This window comes from Idiotropiscis lumnitzeri, chromosome 1 (assembly GCF_059441095.1).
Source record: "Idiotropiscis lumnitzeri isolate Australia: NSW breed Sydney's pygmy pipehorse chromosome 1, RoL_Ilum_1.0, whole genome shotgun sequence".
Taxonomy (NCBI): Eukaryota; Metazoa; Chordata; class Actinopteri; order Syngnathiformes; family Syngnathidae; genus Idiotropiscis; species Idiotropiscis lumnitzeri.
This window is the reverse complement of record NC_142391.1, coordinates 34,304,874-34,323,774: the sequence shown is the minus strand read 5'-3', so window position 1 is coordinate 34,323,774 and position 18,901 is coordinate 34,304,874. Positions and strand designations below refer to the sequence as shown.

Sequence of the window (18,901 nt, the reverse complement as noted above, 5' to 3'; positions counted from 1 at the left end):
TGGGAATGTAATTAAAGTGACTCGGGAATTTACAAAGGTCACTTAAAGTAGTGGTTAGTCTTTTTATTTAAACAAATAAATTCATTTCATGTTAGGTGCTTTTTGTAGATCATCTGCATTGACATTACAAAAAAAAAAATAGTCTCACATACTCTGAACAGAAAAGAGCGGCATGAACTAAAACACATGGTGGTGAAAGTGCAGTTGTAAACATGATGGTGACAGGCCACAGAACACGATCTAAGACGATAAAAATGGCATTGCTCAATGTGTCATACTGTTTGCACTAACCGGGGCACATTTTGTGTACAAATGACACAAAAGCACCAAAAAAAAAAAAAAAAAAAGAAAAAAAAAGACAAAATAAATTGCTACCTGGCATTTTTCCCCATTTTTTTTGAGGAATTTAAAAAGTAATATTTGCCATTTCAGTCCCATCTGATATTTTGTTAAAGGTCTGCGCTCCACTGCGTGCTGTTCTAGTCATTAATCTCAGAATTGCTTGATAGATCTTTGACATCATTTCTGTGATATTTACGTACGTATATGCATTTAAGACATACGACAGCAAATTCGGATTAGAATTGTTCAATCTTGTTTGAGTTTCAATGTCGCTGATGCCGCAGTCTCAAACAGGAAAAAGAAAATGGCGGTGTTAATACAATCACAATAAATTGTTTGCATTTGTATTTTTCGGATCGGGCGCTGTGAAATCTTAATGCGGTCGTCGAAATTGTAAAACATTTGATGAAAAGCAGCCCAAAGCCATTCAGATGCTACTGTCCTGAACAATTCCACCTCTAATCAATCTCTGTCATTGTGCAGGCTTGGCAAACATCTGATCCCACACAATGCCTCCATGAAAAATAAATTTTTCAGATTGTCACTTAAACGTAAAACAACCCTCATCTCAAAAGTGACCTCAGCCTTCCTTGAATCTAACATCACCCTGCAGGAGTTGCTGCATGACATTTACGCCGTTAAACTGGTGGGAATTTCAAGTTGAGCCACAAACAGATCATTGTTGTTGTCCGCTGGCAGGACGGCCCGAAGCACGAGGAGTCCACGAAATGCAATCAAAACAGATGACTACATGTGAAACGGTCCCTTTTAGCATGAGCTCAGAGACAGGGAAGCAGTCGGAGGCAGCTTCAGGTGCAGGCTGGCATGGGGGAGGAGTTTAGACATCTCAGTGGCTGGAGGCATGCACAGGAAGTTGTGGCTGAGCCACAGGATGCTTGTCTCAGTCTACTTTTCCCATTTTTGCAATGAGCTCGTCACAGATCTTCGTGAGTTCCTCGATCTCTTGATTCTATTACACAAATGAGACGGCGTGACAATGTGTTCATTTAAACAAAAAGTAAGGCGTTGTCGCTTGGGCCTGCTTGCCTTCTGCTGCAGGGCTTGTTCCAGCGACTCGTTCTTCATTTGCTCCTTCCTCAGGCTGGCATTCAGCGCCAAGCTCTCGGAACCCGCCTTCGCGCGCACCTGAGCAATCTCCTCATTGGCCCTAAGTGGGGAAGACCATGCAAAATCAGAATACAGGTAGTCATTTTTCCACAGCTGAATCTCAGTTAAGGCACTTGATTGTTTTCCGGCAGGTCTTACTTGTCTAGCTTCTCCTCTGCATGGACTTTAAGCGTCTGGTACCTCTGCTCCTCTTGTTTGACTCTGGCCAGATACTCCTGAGCACATTTCTTCAGCACCTCTTCATTCTGTAGAGGAAGCACCCATGACAATTGAACATTCATTTGACTTTGAGTGTTCCATATTGTGGTTCTTTATCTGCTTTGAGGAGCAAAGGAGCCATCTTCTCCAAGGGAAATCTGAGTAGAGTATGTTTTTTTTGCCTTAAGGAACAAATGATTCATTGCTACTTGTTGAGAAACCGAATTCCTGGGACACAAATTGGTGGCATGACACGAGGGGGGAAAAAAATTCTGACTGCTTGCCAAGCAGTGGTGTTGAATGGACTGCAGCTTCTTGCACAAATATTTGACTCACACCGTTATTGACCCTTTAGGGTCAGCATAGTTCTTCTGTTTAGAATCATGAAAATGAGGAAAACAAGTTGGTCTGTATTTAAAAAGCCACATCACATCAAGGGGGCCGGTACAGTGGTTGACTGGTTAGCACATCCAACTCACAAGGCAGAGGTCGTGGGTTCGATCCACCCCAAGATTCAGTGTAAAATTAAATTAAATAAATTATGAAAAATAAATTGCATTTTATGAATATTTTACTCCAAATATAGGCCAAGTAAAATGTACTCTACGAAATTTACTGTATATGTGACTACTGATTATAATTACAGGGCAGACTCCACCTGTACTTTGACCACATCCTCACTATAGACCCTCCTGAGCATGAAAATTCAATCCTGTTGCTCACTAAATTTCTCTAGGTAGCACACTGGTGCATCGTCAGCTCAGGAAAATCGTCCGCAGTCAAAGTCGTCTGTGTGACAGACCTGCTGGGTGTGAGGAACGAAAATGGGTAGCTAGAGGGACAAACGTGAGCATTCACTTTCTTAAATCCTTCGAGGGTGCCCTTCATGTTTTCATAGCGCCGAAAAATGTCAGACAATGAGCGTTCCACTGAGTTGAGGTCTGTCAGTGCTGCCTCTTTCTCCATGGTTACAGCATGCAAAGCCTTCTGGGAGCTCAGGTTGTTTCTCTGCTCATCCTCTGAGAGAAGGAATAATCAGTTTCACTGAACAAGCAAGCACATTATTCCGACAGGCAAACCATAAAATGCAAGCAAAAAATAACGGCATGATATTCAAAACTATATTTCTGTTGTGGTTTATCCTAGAATACTTTCTAATCGACATAGCTTGGACTCACTCACCAATCATCTGAGCAATAGTCTTCTCATACTCTGCAACAACCTTTCTGTAAAAGCACAAAGCAGATTGAGTGCCTGTCCGTCTGTCGGCCGGTCATCGTCTTCACCTCATCTCATTGACTTCTTGTCTGCTGTCGTCATGCTTCCTCTTCCAGTCGTTCACTTCCGCCTCTTTAGTGATGATCTGAAAAATAAGTCATTAGGTGAGATCTGAAATGATCTTATCAATGAATCAATTGTAATAATGATAAGTTTGTACCTCCTCTCTGATAAGTGTGAGAACAGTCTTTTTTTCCTCCTCATTGATACAGATGGAGTCCAGGACCTCGCTTCCTGTTTTCTGCGTGTCACTTCCTCCTGATTTGTTCTTCCGCTTATTCGGGTTTTCATTGTGCTGAGGGAAGAGGAAAACCAAAGTGTTGCTTGAGTCAACTAATGCACATATACAGTATCTACAAATAGTGAGCAAACAACTTTCATATGAGCAGAGAGAATAGACTCATTTCAAGATATATTATTTGGCTAAATCTGTGAATTAACAACAAAAAGCGACTTAATTCCTCGAAGAAATGACTTTTTATTGTAACCCGAACCTTTCTTCTCATCAAACCTTGCTCACCTCTCGGCCCTTGTCCTCCCTCCCCCCGCTGCATGTAGCCTCTGCCCTTGCTTGGATTAAAAAAAAGGCCCATTCTAATCTCCCAGATGATAATCATAATCCATCTGTCGCCGGAACACGGTAGCAACCATGAGACACAAAGGTCATTCGGCTGTGGTAACAAGTGGAAGTGGAGCGTGTGGCCAGCTTTGTGGCGTGTGTTGTAGCAAGATCACCTATTTGCATTTGAGGGCATATAAACAAGATTATCTTCAGTGCCAAAGTGATGTGATTTTCTAATAAATTTAGAAATGAATCAAATAAATACAACAGGTGCAGTTCTCACCGGTGTGCAGCTGTTCGGCTCCTCTGGTGAGGAAGGCGCATGGCAGATTTGGACTGAAAGAGATCATTTCACATTAGGTAAAAGAACTTTGCAATATCATGAGTTGTAATAAAACATTATCCTTTTCATACTTTTTTTTTTTCCATACACTAAGGCGGGATTCTAGTTAAGGTATGAAATTTTAAACTGAAAAGAACTTTACCACAGTAAGAAGTTTTGAATCCAACCGGAATGTGTTTGCTGCTGTCTACACGAGCTACGTCCGGAAATTTACCCGGACGCCCCAATACCAGAGGCAGCTTGCGCTCTCCTCCCATTAATTTCTGAACACAGTTTATGATGTAAACAAATTTGTATCTTGCTTGAACTGTTCCCATCTGTACTGCCTAAGGAACTGGGCCACCGTCACTCCTTTTTGGGGTGACTCGGAATAAGTGTTTTCAAACAGTCAGAGTGAAGCAGGGTGAACTCGTAGCATTTCATTTCTGGATGCACCCACGATCAGGGGACAGGGATTTTTTTGTGCAAGCTCTACTATCTTTGGTATTGGTTTTGAAAAAAAAAATTCCCTCTGAAGTGAATATGGTAACGGGTTTATAGGATGTACGCTGACCTTATGTAACCTAATGTATATTCAGGTTTCTTGAAAAGTGGTGGTTTTGTTTCTAGTCCAAACAAAGAGTTCTTTTCCACGTTATCTTCTGGGAAAGTATGTTTACATGGCAAGACACGTCTTGTTTGTCTTCTCAAGCAGATAAGCACGACTGCACAGTCACGGCACACATGACGAACTAAGAGTGTATTACTGCAGCAGATCACGGTAGTTCCAGTTAATCATTTATGTCGGCTGTATCTGTAACAGTAAGGACTAATGACCTTCTCACTGGATTGATCAACAGATTGTTTGCCCCGGGAGGTGTAGGGGGAGCTGAAGCATGTTGACTAAACTTTAAAAGCTATCTGATCCTGGGACAGTAGTTACGTTCTATGGGAGGAATAACACTGGACAAAAGTATTGGGACACATGGTCATTATGAAAATTGAGAACATTTTCAATGCAGGCCCACTAGTGGAAACATGGCATTCTGATTAATATTGTGTTTGTGGAATGAGCTAAGCAGTAAAAATCAACTCATCTTTATCCATCTCAGTGGGCGGCCATTTTACCACTTGCTGTGGACTGAAAATTACATCACAGTTGCCCAGGGCCCTGATGACGACCAATCATGGCTCAGCTTCAGAAAATAGGTAAGCTGTGATTGGTCATTCCCCCTCAGCCCTGACTGTGATGTGATGGGAATTTCAGTAGACAGAAGAGACTTTTCAGATGAATAAAAAGGGGTGGATTGTACTATTAAAGTCATATTGCACAAAAAGTATGAATCAGAATGCCATGTTTTGACTGGTGTAGGTGCATGGAACATTTTATTTCAAATATTTTTTGGGGTTGACTTCCTCTTTAGGTAATTAAGAATTTATGCATTTGCCCACCACTTTGGTCTGTGTCTGCTTTGATACATGTGCTGCTGGCCAACTTCTCCTCATCAGTTGCATGGTCACCATGATCATCCTTTATCAAGAGCAAACAAGGTCAGTAACACAAAATTATTACAGCCTGGTGATGTTGCGACGAAACACAGCCATCCTCACCTGCCCACTGAGGTCCTTTTGCACCGGCTGCTCCGGCTTTACTTTACAGGAGTTACTGAACATCAAGAAAAGCAGAGTAAATGTGCACAAAGGAAACATAACTAGAACAGAGTGAATGACGCGAGACAGCAAATTTGTAGATGCTATGTGCTCGACTGAAAATGTCACATTAAAAAAAACACACCCACTGACCATTAGATGGAATGACCGGGCCATTACAAACACATGTTTACGTTTCATAAATGGGGAAAAAAAATCAAAATGAATACTAATTTCCTCAAGATATAATAAATTCTCATTGAGGCAAGCAAGATTCCAATTGCCACGCAATATACAGCATTATTCTTTTTAACTTTCGAGCATCCATTTTCTGAACTGCCTAACTACTGTAGTTATTTTATTATTAAGTGCCAAATATTAACTGCAGCATTATAGAAATACTGTTACCTGAGACTAGAGCAGGATTTCTAGACGTCGGAATCACTCTAATAATTTAAACATTCATAAAAGTGCTTTGTAAATACAATTGGATTGAACTGGCTCAACCGATAGAGTGGCTACCTCTTGTGGTGCGATTGTGTAGTCTACATGAAAAACTTGGAACTTGTTTTGACTTGCATATTCTATTTCTGCATATTGTCTTTTTGCGCACACACAATCACGAAAAATTACGACGCCACTCCAGAGAGTGATTTTTCTTTGATGGGGAGTCCAGTTACGTTTTTGCTTAGCAGATGCATAACACAATTGAACCACAAGAGGGAGACAAGCTCCATCTCCAAACGTGAACAAGAGAGCACAAAACATGTCAATAAAACGTCACCATGAATAGAAAAATTATATACAAAAAAAACGTTGAATGTTATCTTCAGTCTTTTGGAATCCCACAGGAGGGCGAGTTCTATATGAAGCATCCAAAATTGTGCCACACGAAATAAGCAGTTGCCCCCTAACAAAGATAAACGCACAGGACCCCTTATTAATACACCTACACAAGCAAAAGATGTGCTTTCTCATAGATAGTGCCCCGCAGTCTCGTGAAGAGATATAATTCTAACATTTTCGGTGTGAGTTTACTTTAGAAACAATGTATTATACTGATGGATTTTCTTAATTACCTGCTACTGCATTGTATGAGTAGTAACTGACATAAATGACAGCAAAGAGGTTTACTTGCCAGACTTGCATGAAGGCTGCATGTATTCAGTTCCGACTTTGTGAAGGTATGACTGAGTGTGGATGGATGCCTGTTTTTTGTTTTCATGCATATGTCCTCTTATTGACTGGCAATCAGTCCAGAGTGGTTTCTGCTGTTTGCCCAAATAAAGTTTCTTTGTAAATATGAAAAGTTTTGTGTGGCTTTCGTATTGGAACACGGCTTACGGCCAGATCCAGAAAATATCGTCCAAAAAAAATCCAGATATGTGAAGCAGTGCGTAGCATGAATCCAAGCATATTCCTTTCATATACGGCAATCATTTCGGAATTGACCACACATGTTGGGGGTATCAGACTCCTCCCTCTCCACGCCCCTATATAAATATGCAAATTTGTTAAAACAGGGTCTGCCCATGGGAATTCGTTACTCTGATAATCTGATTATCAACACAGGAGTCACAAATCAAAAAAGAAACTTTACAACATGTGATCTGAAGACGCTAGTAAATTAAGTCAAGGCCACGACAAACTATTATTTTTGGCACGCTCGTTTGGAGTCAACAACAAGAGGAAGCCAACACCCACTCATACGCATCCATGAACCTGTGGGTATTAATTGCTAATATGTATTAAAAGAGCGCGAGAGGGAGAAAGCGCGCGAAAGAGAGAGAGAGAGAGAGAGAGAGAGAGAGAGAGAGATTGTATTATTTTAGCGGCATTTTCATATTTCCTGTAGGTGTTAAGCATTTAATAAACAAAAAGCATTTATTAAATGAAACTAGAAATTCTCAACTAGAAATTGGATTGATATTATTCTAGTTTTGTTTGATTGTGTAGGTGTACCTAATGAAGTGTCCAGTGGGCTGGTGGACCTGAGACGTTCAACAATACTGTACACAAAAAGTAAAGACACTTTCATGACTTCAGGTTCACTACGCACAATAACGTGCTTTCACTGTTGTTCCCCTCAGCCATTAGAGACAAAGCGATGTTTGTTCAGCTTGAAAATGTGAGTCACAGTCCAGCTGGAGGAGTCGACAGTAACTGGAACAATTTGAGCAGCATTTGTACTTTACTCACGTGATAATGCTTCCCTCCTGGTAACAGGCGGGTTTTGCACAGTCGGAGTTGACATTGCCATTGAGCAAGTCGTGATGCACGGCGAGGTCATGGCTGGGTATCAGGTTTGACTCTGGGCTCAGGTTAGAGATCTCGGGCGGCTCATCGTCCACCTCCGAAGGATCTGGTGTGTTCAGTGGGGAGTGGACTGGTAGAGACGGCGGTCGTTGCGTTGTGTTTGGCTGGTATGTGGTCTTGGGTGAAAAAGTCAGATTGAGGTTCTGGTTCAGGCCAAAGCTGTTGTTGTTGGGGGATGAGCCAGTCAGGTTGTTGAGGGCGTCAACCTCATCATCGTCATCCTGGCTGGAATTCTTGTCGACAAATTGGTCTAGGGAAAAGAAAGAAAAACAGCTCTTACATTACATGTTATACACTCACGGTCCAGTTCGTTAGGAGTTCACTTTGCTGTGGTGTACAATGCGTAATTTCACTCAAGTTGTGTCGTGTAAAATGTAAATAAAACAGAATACAATGCAAATCATGTTCAGCCAACAGAATATTTAACTGAATACACTAAGATGAGACATTAATGTTGTTCTTAGGAAATAATCAGAAACTTGGAATTTTCTGTCTGCAACACATTCCACAAAAGCTGTGACAGGAAGCAAAAAAGACTCATCAAACTTCCCACCACTGCCCAGACTAACTGGGAGCTGGTGGGTGACATGATTTGGAATAAAAGGAGGTTCCCTGAGTTGCTCGGTCATTTACGAGCAAAAATGGGACAACATTCATCTCTTTTTGAACAATCACGTGAGAAAATAGTCAAATGGCTAAAGAAAATGGCTTTGGCAACCGCAAGGAATTTAAGGATTTCATAATCTATAATCTAGGGTATCATAAAAAGTTTCAGAGAATCTGAAGAAATACCTGCACATAAGCGGCAAGTCTGAAAACCAAAATTGAAAGCCCGTGACTTTCGATCCCTCTGCATCAAAAACCAACATCAATGAGTAAACGATATCACCACATGGGCTCAGGAACATTTCAGAAAATCACTGTCAGTAAATATAGTTGGGCACTACATCCATAAGTGCAACTTAAAACTCTACGAAACAAAACAAAAGTTAGTTGTCAACAACCCCCAGGAACACAGTTCTGTGGTCTGACGAGTCCACATTTCAAATTGTTTTTGGAAATTGTGGACGTTGAATCCTCCGGGCCAAAGAAGAAACGAACAATTCGGACTGTTATGGAGGCAAAGTTCAATAGCCAGCATCTGTGATGGCGTCAATGGCATGGCTAACATGCACAACTGTGAAGGCGCCATTAATGCTGAAAGATACATACAGGTTTTGGAGAAACTAATGCTGCCATCCAAGCAACATCTTTTTCATGAACGCCCATGCTTATTTCAGCAAGAAGATGCCAAATCACATTCTGCACGTGTGAAAATCGCGGGGATTCATAGTTAAAGAGTGTGGGTACTGATTGGCCTGCCTGCAGTCCAGACCCGTGTCCCATTGAAAATGTGTAGGTCATTATGGAGCGTAAAATACGACAGCCCAGACTGTTGAACAGCTGAAGCTGTAAAGGTTCAACAATAAGTGTCCTCAGTCCTGGAACGTGAATTGGATTTTGTTAAAAGAAAAGGTGAAGTGACACAGTGATGAACTTGACCCCATCCCTACTTTCTTTGGAACATGTTGCAGACATAAAATTCGAAGTTCATGATTATTTGCTAAAAACAATAGAGTTAATCAATTTGAGCATTGACTAGTATAGGTTGAATATGTTTTACAAATCATTGTATTGTTTTTACTTACATTTTAGACAGCGTCCAAATTTCAGTGGAACTGGGGTTGTGTAACACTGCATCATAATGAGAGCTATGAGCAATATTTACGAAACGTATGCTATATTACTACTTCTCTGACCGAGTCAAACAATAATGTTAAAAAAATGAGCATTATTATTTTGGTAAAGCTTTTGAATTGGATTTGTTGCCCAGGTGTTCCTAAAGAGCATTGATTTGAAAAGCACAAAATTGTCCACTTGTCCTCAGCTATTATGCTTTTGTTATCATGTCATTTAACCATAATGGTGGTGACTCTCTCCTCTGTTAGAACACTTAAAATGGCTGCACGTTTCCTCCAATGGCCTTCACATCCTGTTAACAGCACGCTAATGACCACAGCAGACCGACCTCGGTTGAGTCATACTTCTCATGTGCTGAATACAAAACTATGATAAAAATGTTCCCCCTCACACTCAATGACAGAAAGTGTATAATGTACACTATAAATGAGAATAAAACTTGTCACATTCAAGTGAATAACAGCATCTCACAGTACAAAGTTAATTAATGTGCGACTTTATGTGCAGTCCAGAATTGGATTTCTCTCGGGCACTCACGCCCTTTTGAGAGGGACCAGCTGTAGAGGAGCCCCACCCAGTCAGACAGAGTTCACAGCACCATGTGGCCTAGCAACGTCAACAATACGCCTTTATTGCCTTTTCTTAGATAACTGAAGGAGGGGACCAGAAAACGAGGCAGTGCACAATCAGAACATAATGTTTTCATACTGAGTCTGTCAATATAAACAATCACATCAGACTAATTTTAGCACACGGGTATTTCTTAATAAAAACAACCGTATTCATCAACGCAGTGCATTTTAAAGTGTATGTGACAGAAAGGCAGACTGTTAGGTCAAAGTCTACAGATGGATTTTAATCATAATTAGTCATCCAAGAGGTGTCGTTTTACACTCGTAATGGTTCAATACCTACTCATCACTTCTCCTAGAACTTCCTAATCAAAGATATTACATATTTATGTGGCCACTGAATGCAAATTGTATACGTCAACTCCCATGATACTTGCTAAAATCTGTATTTAATTTAAAATTGTCTTGAGTAAATAATAACGTTGTGAATTTTCAAGCATTTGTTTTTGTTACCAAACTACTATCATCGACTTCTGATTTCAAAACTTGTAGTTTATCATGCATGTAATAATACGATGAGACAGCCTTTATTTATAACAGCCTTGGGAAGCCGTAACTACAAAGTGGTGTAATTGTGAGTGTGAATGGTTGTTTGTTGGTTCTTTTTGTTTCTCATGTGTATACTATTGTTATTATTTTTTTAAAGGATCAAATATTATTCAATATAACAAAAAATATTTATTCTTACTCAACACAATAAACATTTCTTCATATATGTATGGTAATCTCTAAATGAAAGAATTTGAATGGAGTCACCCTGGGAAAAAAGTGGCGTCACGCTTTTACATAATCGAAAGGTTTATTCATGAGGCATTCTGCATAAAGCAATCAGATTGAGTTGCGTAATCTCAAACCACTGAGGGGGAAAGCAACTGTAAAAACAAATGTGCCATTCAAATGAATAATAATAAATGTAAAGTACAGAGATGTGATGCACAAGAATGTGAGTTAAGAGCAGCTGAATAATTACCTGTGTGTGTGGAGTTGTCCAGCTGAGTGAGCAGTTTCTCAACAACTGGAGACTCAGCCTCTGGGGTCTCGTAGGTCCCTTCGGAGTCCGAACTACACAGAGAAAAATGACCTTTTATTTACTGCGCCTTGTCGGTCATGATATAGAAAAGAACAAATTGCTCATTCGTAACAGAACTATGCAGGCCACAGATCATCGTTTGTAGCAATTATGACAATATTTCATGTCACCTAAATGGTTCCACTTATCAAGCATGCGGGTGAAAGATTTCTTATGATAGTATCTTTCCTACTTATGACTTTTCATAATGCAACAAAACTCACAAAAAATCTAATAAAAATCTGAGGGTGTTAGCAGAAAAATACATAAAGTAGACTTTCTTGAGTGCTGGGCCTTAGCTTGTAAGGTTTTCTTGAAACGACAAGAAACAATAGAAGGGGACGTTCAAAATAAACAAGTTTTCATTTCAAGGGAAGTCAGAGGGGGGGGTGAGGAAGTAGAGCTGAGGGTCCGAGCAGACCACCTGCATCCTTTGCTCCTCAAAAAGGACAAACTATCCTTGCATGGTCACATAGACACACACACACACACACACACAGTGAGGCTAAATTAATTTCCTCAACATTGATGGGAGTAGAAAGGAAGGGAGTGAAAGAGTGAGAGTTTATGTGGGAAAACACGAGTGTTCCCACACATGAAAGCACATCAAAACACCCACACACTAATGAAAAACAGTACTCAGAACAGAGCTCCCCGAGCCAAACCCAACCACTCGCCTTCTGATACAAGCGTATACCATCCACAGCTAACCCTAAAATACGCAACACCCATTCCCTCACTTTCCCTCTCTCCCCCTCTCTCTTTCTCACACGCACGCACACACACACACACATTTGGCGCCTATCCCAGTGATGGTCCCAATGGTTGCAATTTTGGATGGTTACTTAGAAACTGGAAGTGAATTGGGGGGGGCGAAAGGATTGGAAATTGTGCTTCGACCTCGACCATCCCCCAACTTTCTTCATGCCTTTTACACACATAATAACAGAGGTAGTCTGTCACATTCACTTTAACTTAAAATTAGATGCGGCTCATAAAGTTGAGTATGATGAAACAGCAATTTTCAGCAATGCAGTCATGATTTAAAAGTAAAATCCAGGGTTTCAAGTGATCTGTTTTTGAATTTCAGGATCCATGTGTGTGTGCATCCACCTGTCCTGGTGACTTAGGCATCACATTATCAAAGTCAAATATTTATAGTCCAAATGAGATGTTCGTCCCAAGCATGCCCACCTGTAGCCCATTGGCTTCTAATTTACTTGGTGTCATCCCAGTGTGGGTCTCTTACTTGTCATCATTGTGCCCGTCGTCTCCTGAGCTTCCTGTCACCGTTGACCATGTCCATTTGGCCCACTGGACTGGAGACAACCAGGACATCGCTGCACAAGGTTGTGAGTTAAAAAAAAAAATGCTGCTGCAACTGCCTCTGAGGTTCCTCTTCCTCCTCGATTGCTTATTAGTCTGTCTTCCCCTTTTCACACATGGAGGCTTCTAAAAATAAAGTCATTGTCAGTCACTGATGCTATCACCCCTGCAAACGCGTCAGTTGCTCCCCAGTCTTCCTATCTTGCGCAGGGAAAGGGTGTCCTTTAACGTTGCAGCCGCTCTTTCTCTCGTCTGCTTTTGCACTCTGATTAGTGGAGCATCAGTGATCACTCCTCCCCTCCCTGCTTTCCCTCCTCTCACTGGGAGGAACGATCAGCTGGTCAAACAGACGCAGCTTGCTCTGCTGCTCCCGCATGTTTGCATGACTTCCTCGGGAGTCAGCCTCTCCCTTCCTTGTGGCGCCTCGTGAAGGACGAGAGGCAAAAAGCTTCCTGCTTTAGGAGGCCGCGAGACGACCGATTCGGGTTGCTCTGGGACAGACGGACAAACAGGATGGAAAAGACGTCAAATCTACATTCATGGGACAAACACTTTCGTGTGTGGGTGCCTACGTCTTTTATATGATAGAATACCACTGCACTCTCAAGCTACCATGAAACAAATTCTCTTTTTAATATGGTGTGTTGGAGTTTTGGAATAACATCACTCATGTCTTTCATTGCATGAAAACAGCAGCGTAATGTGGATGTGAAAGCTTTAAAAGAGTCAAATGTTGGACTGTTTCAATAAGCTGATGAAAATTGAATCATAAAGAGAAAAGCAATGATGACGCAGTGATGTCATGACATCGCCAAGCTGACAAAACATCCAATACGATTTCTCTGATGTCATCGCTCGAGTGCTCACATGCAGTGATTGCCATCCATGAGGTGTGCAACCTTATCCAGCTTCACTTAATTCATTTGAAAATTGTCTATTCATTTATTTACTAAAACAAATCTATGTGGCTTTGTTCATCCATCTATGCCAGTGCCATATAGTGACAGGCAGAACACTTAAATGCTCTTCCACTAGGTGGCAGAATGTACAAAAAACCTGTGTAGCCATCTAGCCAATTCATATGTTCAACTAAATTTGCCCATATTTCCCATTTCTGAGTAAACTCAGATGAGCTCGTGTGTTATTATTTCAGTATACGTATATACTTTTTGTGACACTTTGTTAGGTGGTGTGCTGCAATAACACAGTGTTTTCATTACATTACAAAAATAAAACATTTGCTTTACCCTTATTTGGATTTATCTTTTTCTCGTGTGGTCTGTCGACTGCAGGGGTGGGCAAACTTTTTGATTAGCGGGCCACAATGTGTTCTAAAATTTGACGGAGGGAGGGAGTGTTTTGGTAACCTCACCTCAACGGTGAAAAAATTTAAAAAAAAAATATTGTAAATGAAAGTGAACAAAAGCATTACAGTATTTAGAAAATAAAAACAAGGTTTATTCATTACATTTCTTTTCAAGTTTGGCGGGCCTGATTAAACCGTTCAACGGGCCATAGTTTGCACATGGTGTACTGCCTGGTCTGAGAGCTGCTAATGAAGTTGTTTAGTTCTTCACTGATGTGCGAACACCGTCACAGAGGGTCTATTGTCTACATCTAGGGCAGGCAGAAAAGACGTCAATAAAGCCAACTTGCATTCAACAATAACAGTGCATCACATTGACTCAAAATTTCCCCTGCCTGCCCACTCATACTGATCATGGCTCGCTTATGTAACTGGCATGTTTGCAGCGCGTGCACGCACACTCACAGAAACCAGGACAGATGAAACACGTTCTTAGAAAAATAAGCCAACAACAAGAGGATGTCTGAAATATTAACAGGAACAATCCAGTTTGAGATAAATGTGCAAGGAATTAGATTGAACGGCTTGAGATTATTCCCCACGTTGAAAGTGAGGCAAATACTAATTCAAAATTCCGGACATTGTCATTCTTTTTGTTATTTTGTCAGTCACAACAGCTGAGAAGACAAACCTGTCTGTCTTGGACAACGCTGACTAAAGACCCTCAATGTCAGACGGGCAAGTGTGGATGTGCCTTGTTTGCAAAACCAGGCCTTTGGACACTCAAACCTAACACAGCAAGCATAATGGATTTTCCTGCTCTCTCTCTGAAATAAAAGCTACGCCAAATGTAGGGCGGCTGCAGAACAGCTCTTATGTAATGCAGTAAAACCACAAATAGTTCACTGTAGGGAAAACAAATCGTACTCTACATTCAATAACATCATACAACTGTAAATTTACTGCACAGTATATGTGAGACCCGGGCGGTCACGTCGACCATATAATCCAACAAGAATTCCCATCCTTAATCAAGCTTTACAGTGTGACCGAAAGCACCATGTGTGCTTATTCTGAGCTAATAATAAAGCAGCAATGACTGACGTGTTAGTCACTGCAAAGATGTGATTCCGGATTAGATCTTGGAGTGCGCGTGTGATCGCATGCAGAGAGAATGAGCAATGATTCGCAAATGTCAGATTGTTTATCTCCCCATTCCACTCTGATGATAGAGCACGCATCTAGCGCCACCTTGAGGTCAACCTTTTTCTCATCAATTTATCCACTACAAGCTACCCTGCTAATAAAGTATAGATATAGAAAAAGGCGGGTATTCAGGCCCCACCCTACGGCTGCGATCTTGGTACCATTCCGGCCTCGACCCTACAGCGTTATTCATAAAAATTGTCGGCTTCCGACCCCTCCACGGACGTGCCCAATGCAAGTAACTACACACTGTTGGTGTCACAGAGATTGTGGTATTGCCCCCCCCCCATCTTGTAATGGTATGTAGTAGGTGGGAGGCACGGGTTACATCATGTCAGAATAAGGAAATCCAGGCACGCTTGAACACACACTGCTGTCTCACGTCTCTTCATACTCAAACAGTTGGTTATGGCACTTTTGATGCGTTCTGAGGAAATTTTTGTAATGTGCAACTAATTACCTGTACTATCCATTAGGTAGGTAATAAAGCTCCCGGTTGAGTAGAAGCATGCACCTGTGGCAGGGTTTTTACTTTCTGGACGTGGATTTGCCACCTCTGCCTACACCAGAGAATCCGGTTTATCAAAACTGTTATTAGTGATGTATTTGGTGTCAACACAACCTCAATTTAAAAAAAAATCATGAAAATAAACTTTCAATAAACCTATTTATTTATGCAGGACATTACCAGTGAGAATGTAGAAGCATATTATTTAGCAGATTTCTAATAAAGTAAAAGTCAACAATGAACTGAATAACCATAAAACACTCAACAGTGTTTTCTAAGGATTAAATATGCTTGTACCACACCTGCGTGAAGTTGGCCCCCCATTTAAAACAAAGGGTAATATCTCTGGAACCGTAGCAGCACAAGCGAAAATTTTAACAGCACAAACGCAGCACAAACGAAACAAACTATTTCCCCCTATTTTTGCAAGAAATGGGGGGCCAACTTCACGCAGCTCCACTCTAGGGAGGATGCAAAGAGTACCGAGAACGGAGAGCTCTATTTACAGATAAAAAGTATTGCAGTATGCTGCTATCTGGTGGCCTTACATTTTAATTACATGTATGAATGTGTAAAGGTAAAGACAATCATCATAATCATAATAATAATCATAATAACAATGCATCAGTTTTATATAACAGTTCTCTGGACATAGTCAAAGTTCCGAATACATCCAAAATGAATTCAGAAGGATGAGCAATGGATTGAGATTGATTTAGTCATATATTTAATCTAGTTTGGAGTCACTGAAAAACTCAGGTATGTTAGTTGAAGTGATGTCATAAACGGTGACATTTTGACTGCAAAGAGAGAAGGTGGGCTTTTGTAAAGAAAGACACCAAGCTTTATGTTGGTGGCTGGCTGATTACAACAGGGAGAGCAGAGTACACAATTCCCAGACAATGCTGGAGTGCATGTGATCTTGTCCTGCTGCTACGCCGACGCCCGACAGGGCTTCTAAATTTAGCTCAGTAAGAATCCATTTCTATTTGACATTTTGCTGCATATTTGAAAACAGTATTCACTGGTTTGTCTCACTTTCATCTCCGCAAGCCTCAGCAGAGTAAAAATCTACATAATTCAACCATCACGCCTGTATTCATAATATATTTCTTTTTGGTGAAAACATTTTTTAGGCCATACCAATTACCCGCTCTGCTGAAATAAGATCAGAAACTAGGTCAGTTCCCTTTGAAATGTAAGTCATATTTATACTCACCTTATACACAGAAGTGGACAATTTACTCTCTTAAGCACCATGACTGAACCCACTGACCGAATAATAAGATATACATTAGTACATGTCACAGAAGAGTGAACAGTGGGTTTTAGAGTTAAAAGCACGACTGGGATTAGCTGTTCTGGTACAAAGTTAAAAGGACTCACTGTCCGTGGTCAAGGATAAAGACAAATAGGGAGTATTGTGGATTGGTGCTTTTATAACCTCTTCATAAGATGCTTTAAAACCAACAGAATCAATATTTAAACAGCACTTCTTGCACAAAAGCTGCTTTTAATATTCAGTTAAAAGAGAAGGAATCACAAAGTGTGTTAATGCACAAAGTGTGACATTAAGGACAAACGTGACTTTGGTTCCTCTATTCATGCCTTGTGACGTGACTCAAAACAAGTCATCAGACCAAATATCTGCCGCTGCTGCTGTATCAACTGCATCCTCCCATGACTCAGCTATTCTCGCGCATCCTCATCAGACTCAAAACAACAAGACAATGGAGGCTCTTACATGCTGTTCTTGCGAGGTGAACCCTTCCCGTGCTGGCTGAGGGAGCCCCCCATGGCATCCAAAAAGACGCTGCTGGATTCAGGATGTATTCCCAAAATTCCAAGTCCTTAGTTTCGCTTTCCTCCAGAAAAAGCACAATTTTGGGAGGTTCTGGTAGTCATTTCAGTTCACGTGACCACTACTTGCTTGGATGTTCCATCCAGATCACATATAAACACTAGTGACAGTCCCGCCTCCTCATCCTCTCTCTCTTTTTCTCTCTCACGGGGGCAGATTACAGTCACTCGGAAGAAAGACAGAGGCGGGTGCATAAATAGCGGGGGCTGTAGGGATGGCGTGTCAAGAGGGGGGGGTCATTGTCCCAAAAAGAAAGACACTCTTCTATTGTTAACCAGCTGCATATGAGACCCAGGAGAGAGGGGGAAGGAAGGCAGGGCAGGTTGTTATGCCACCTAACTTAATACCTGTTGGGATTTGTATCAAAACAAAGACAGATCAGTATGTAACCCTTTTACTTGAAATATGTAGAAAGCTGAAACTTTGTTTTAGTAGACTGAAAGACAAATTTATGTTTTAGTCAAAGAAACAGATAGAGCAAGCAACTCACAAGCAGTTTGACAGAAAATAAATGTGGTTCTTTTGATCAATTCAGCTGTCTTGATGTAACACATTGAGTTTCAAAGCAGTCAAGGATTCAAAGGAGGGGTCGTCTTTCATGCAAGGTCCTGATACTTAAAGGGGAAATTCACCCCAAAAACCTTTTGCAACAAAATGTTTGATGCACCTTCACTAGTTTAAATATGACATTCTGCTTAATATTGAATTTGTGGAATATCATTAAAGCAGCAAAATCCACCTGTTTCAGCCATCTCAAAAGGCGGCCATTTTGTCAATGCTGTCGACTGACAATGGCATCACCGTTGCTAATGGCTCAGGCAACGACAAATCACGGCTCACCTGTTTTGTGGATCTGAGCAGGTTTTAAAACAGTCAGTTTCAAAATGGGGTTTGAAAGGTGAATTTGGCTTCCAGGCAATGTGCCCATTTTTCACAGTAGCTGTAAATTGTAGTCAAAAACGTTACTTCTCAGATTGTCTAAACACAAGACTACAAAACCCATGTTTAATAATTCAGTGGTGAGAATCAACAAGATCTGCAGAAGCTCAATAACAATCCTGATCATTTGAATCAGGTGTGTTGCAGCAGGGAGAGATGGAAAACAGGCAGAACATTAACCCTGGTGGAACAGGATTAAAGACCCCTGATTTTGGCTTCAAATAAGCGTTTAAGGTTTCACGGGCATCTAATCTCCAAGCGGTTTGATTTTTGACAGGAAAATTCACCTTTGACAATATGGTGATCGCGGCTTTTAAAGCAGTCAGGAATTTATAGGAGGGTTTGGCTTCCACGCAGGGGTCGAGATTTTTAACAGTAAAAGGCACAATGCAAAACACTATTGACGGGGGAGCTAAGAGCATGGAAAATCTTCAAAGCAACAGATGTGTGAACACAAATGGTGTATCAACATACGGAGACACAACAATACAAAGTTGTTGGGTGAGTCACTTTGCATC

The 18,901-nt window shown here is 41.0% G+C and overlaps 1 protein-coding gene across 2 annotated transcripts; it reads right to left on the bottom strand.

Annotated features, from left to right (window-relative positions):
- Positions 1-584: 584 nt before the first annotated feature.
- LOC148344360 (transforming acidic coiled-coil-containing protein 1-like) lies at positions 585-17,554 on the bottom strand. Of its 2 annotated transcripts, none has more exons than XM_088297184.1 (13): positions 17,328-17,554; positions 11,139-11,230; positions 7,680-8,046; positions 5,442-5,496; positions 5,283-5,361; positions 3,792-3,844; positions 3,107-3,241; positions 2,955-3,031; positions 2,851-2,894; positions 2,527-2,687; positions 1,609-1,715; positions 1,390-1,510; positions 585-1,312 (listed from the first exon to the last, which is right to left on the bottom strand). In XM_088297184.1, the coding sequence occupies exons 1-13, from the start codon at positions 17,378-17,380 to the stop codon at positions 1,244-1,246; spliced, it is 1,413 nt and encodes a 470-aa protein (XP_088153310.1). In that variant the 5' UTR covers positions 17,381-17,554; the 3' UTR covers positions 585-1,243. The 2 variants fall into 2 exon arrangements, with proteins under 2 accessions (XP_088153310.1, XP_088153300.1); XM_088297174.1 differs by lacking the exon at positions 17,328-17,554 and adding an exon at positions 12,487-12,839.
- Positions 17,555-18,901: the final 1,347 nt, after the last annotated feature.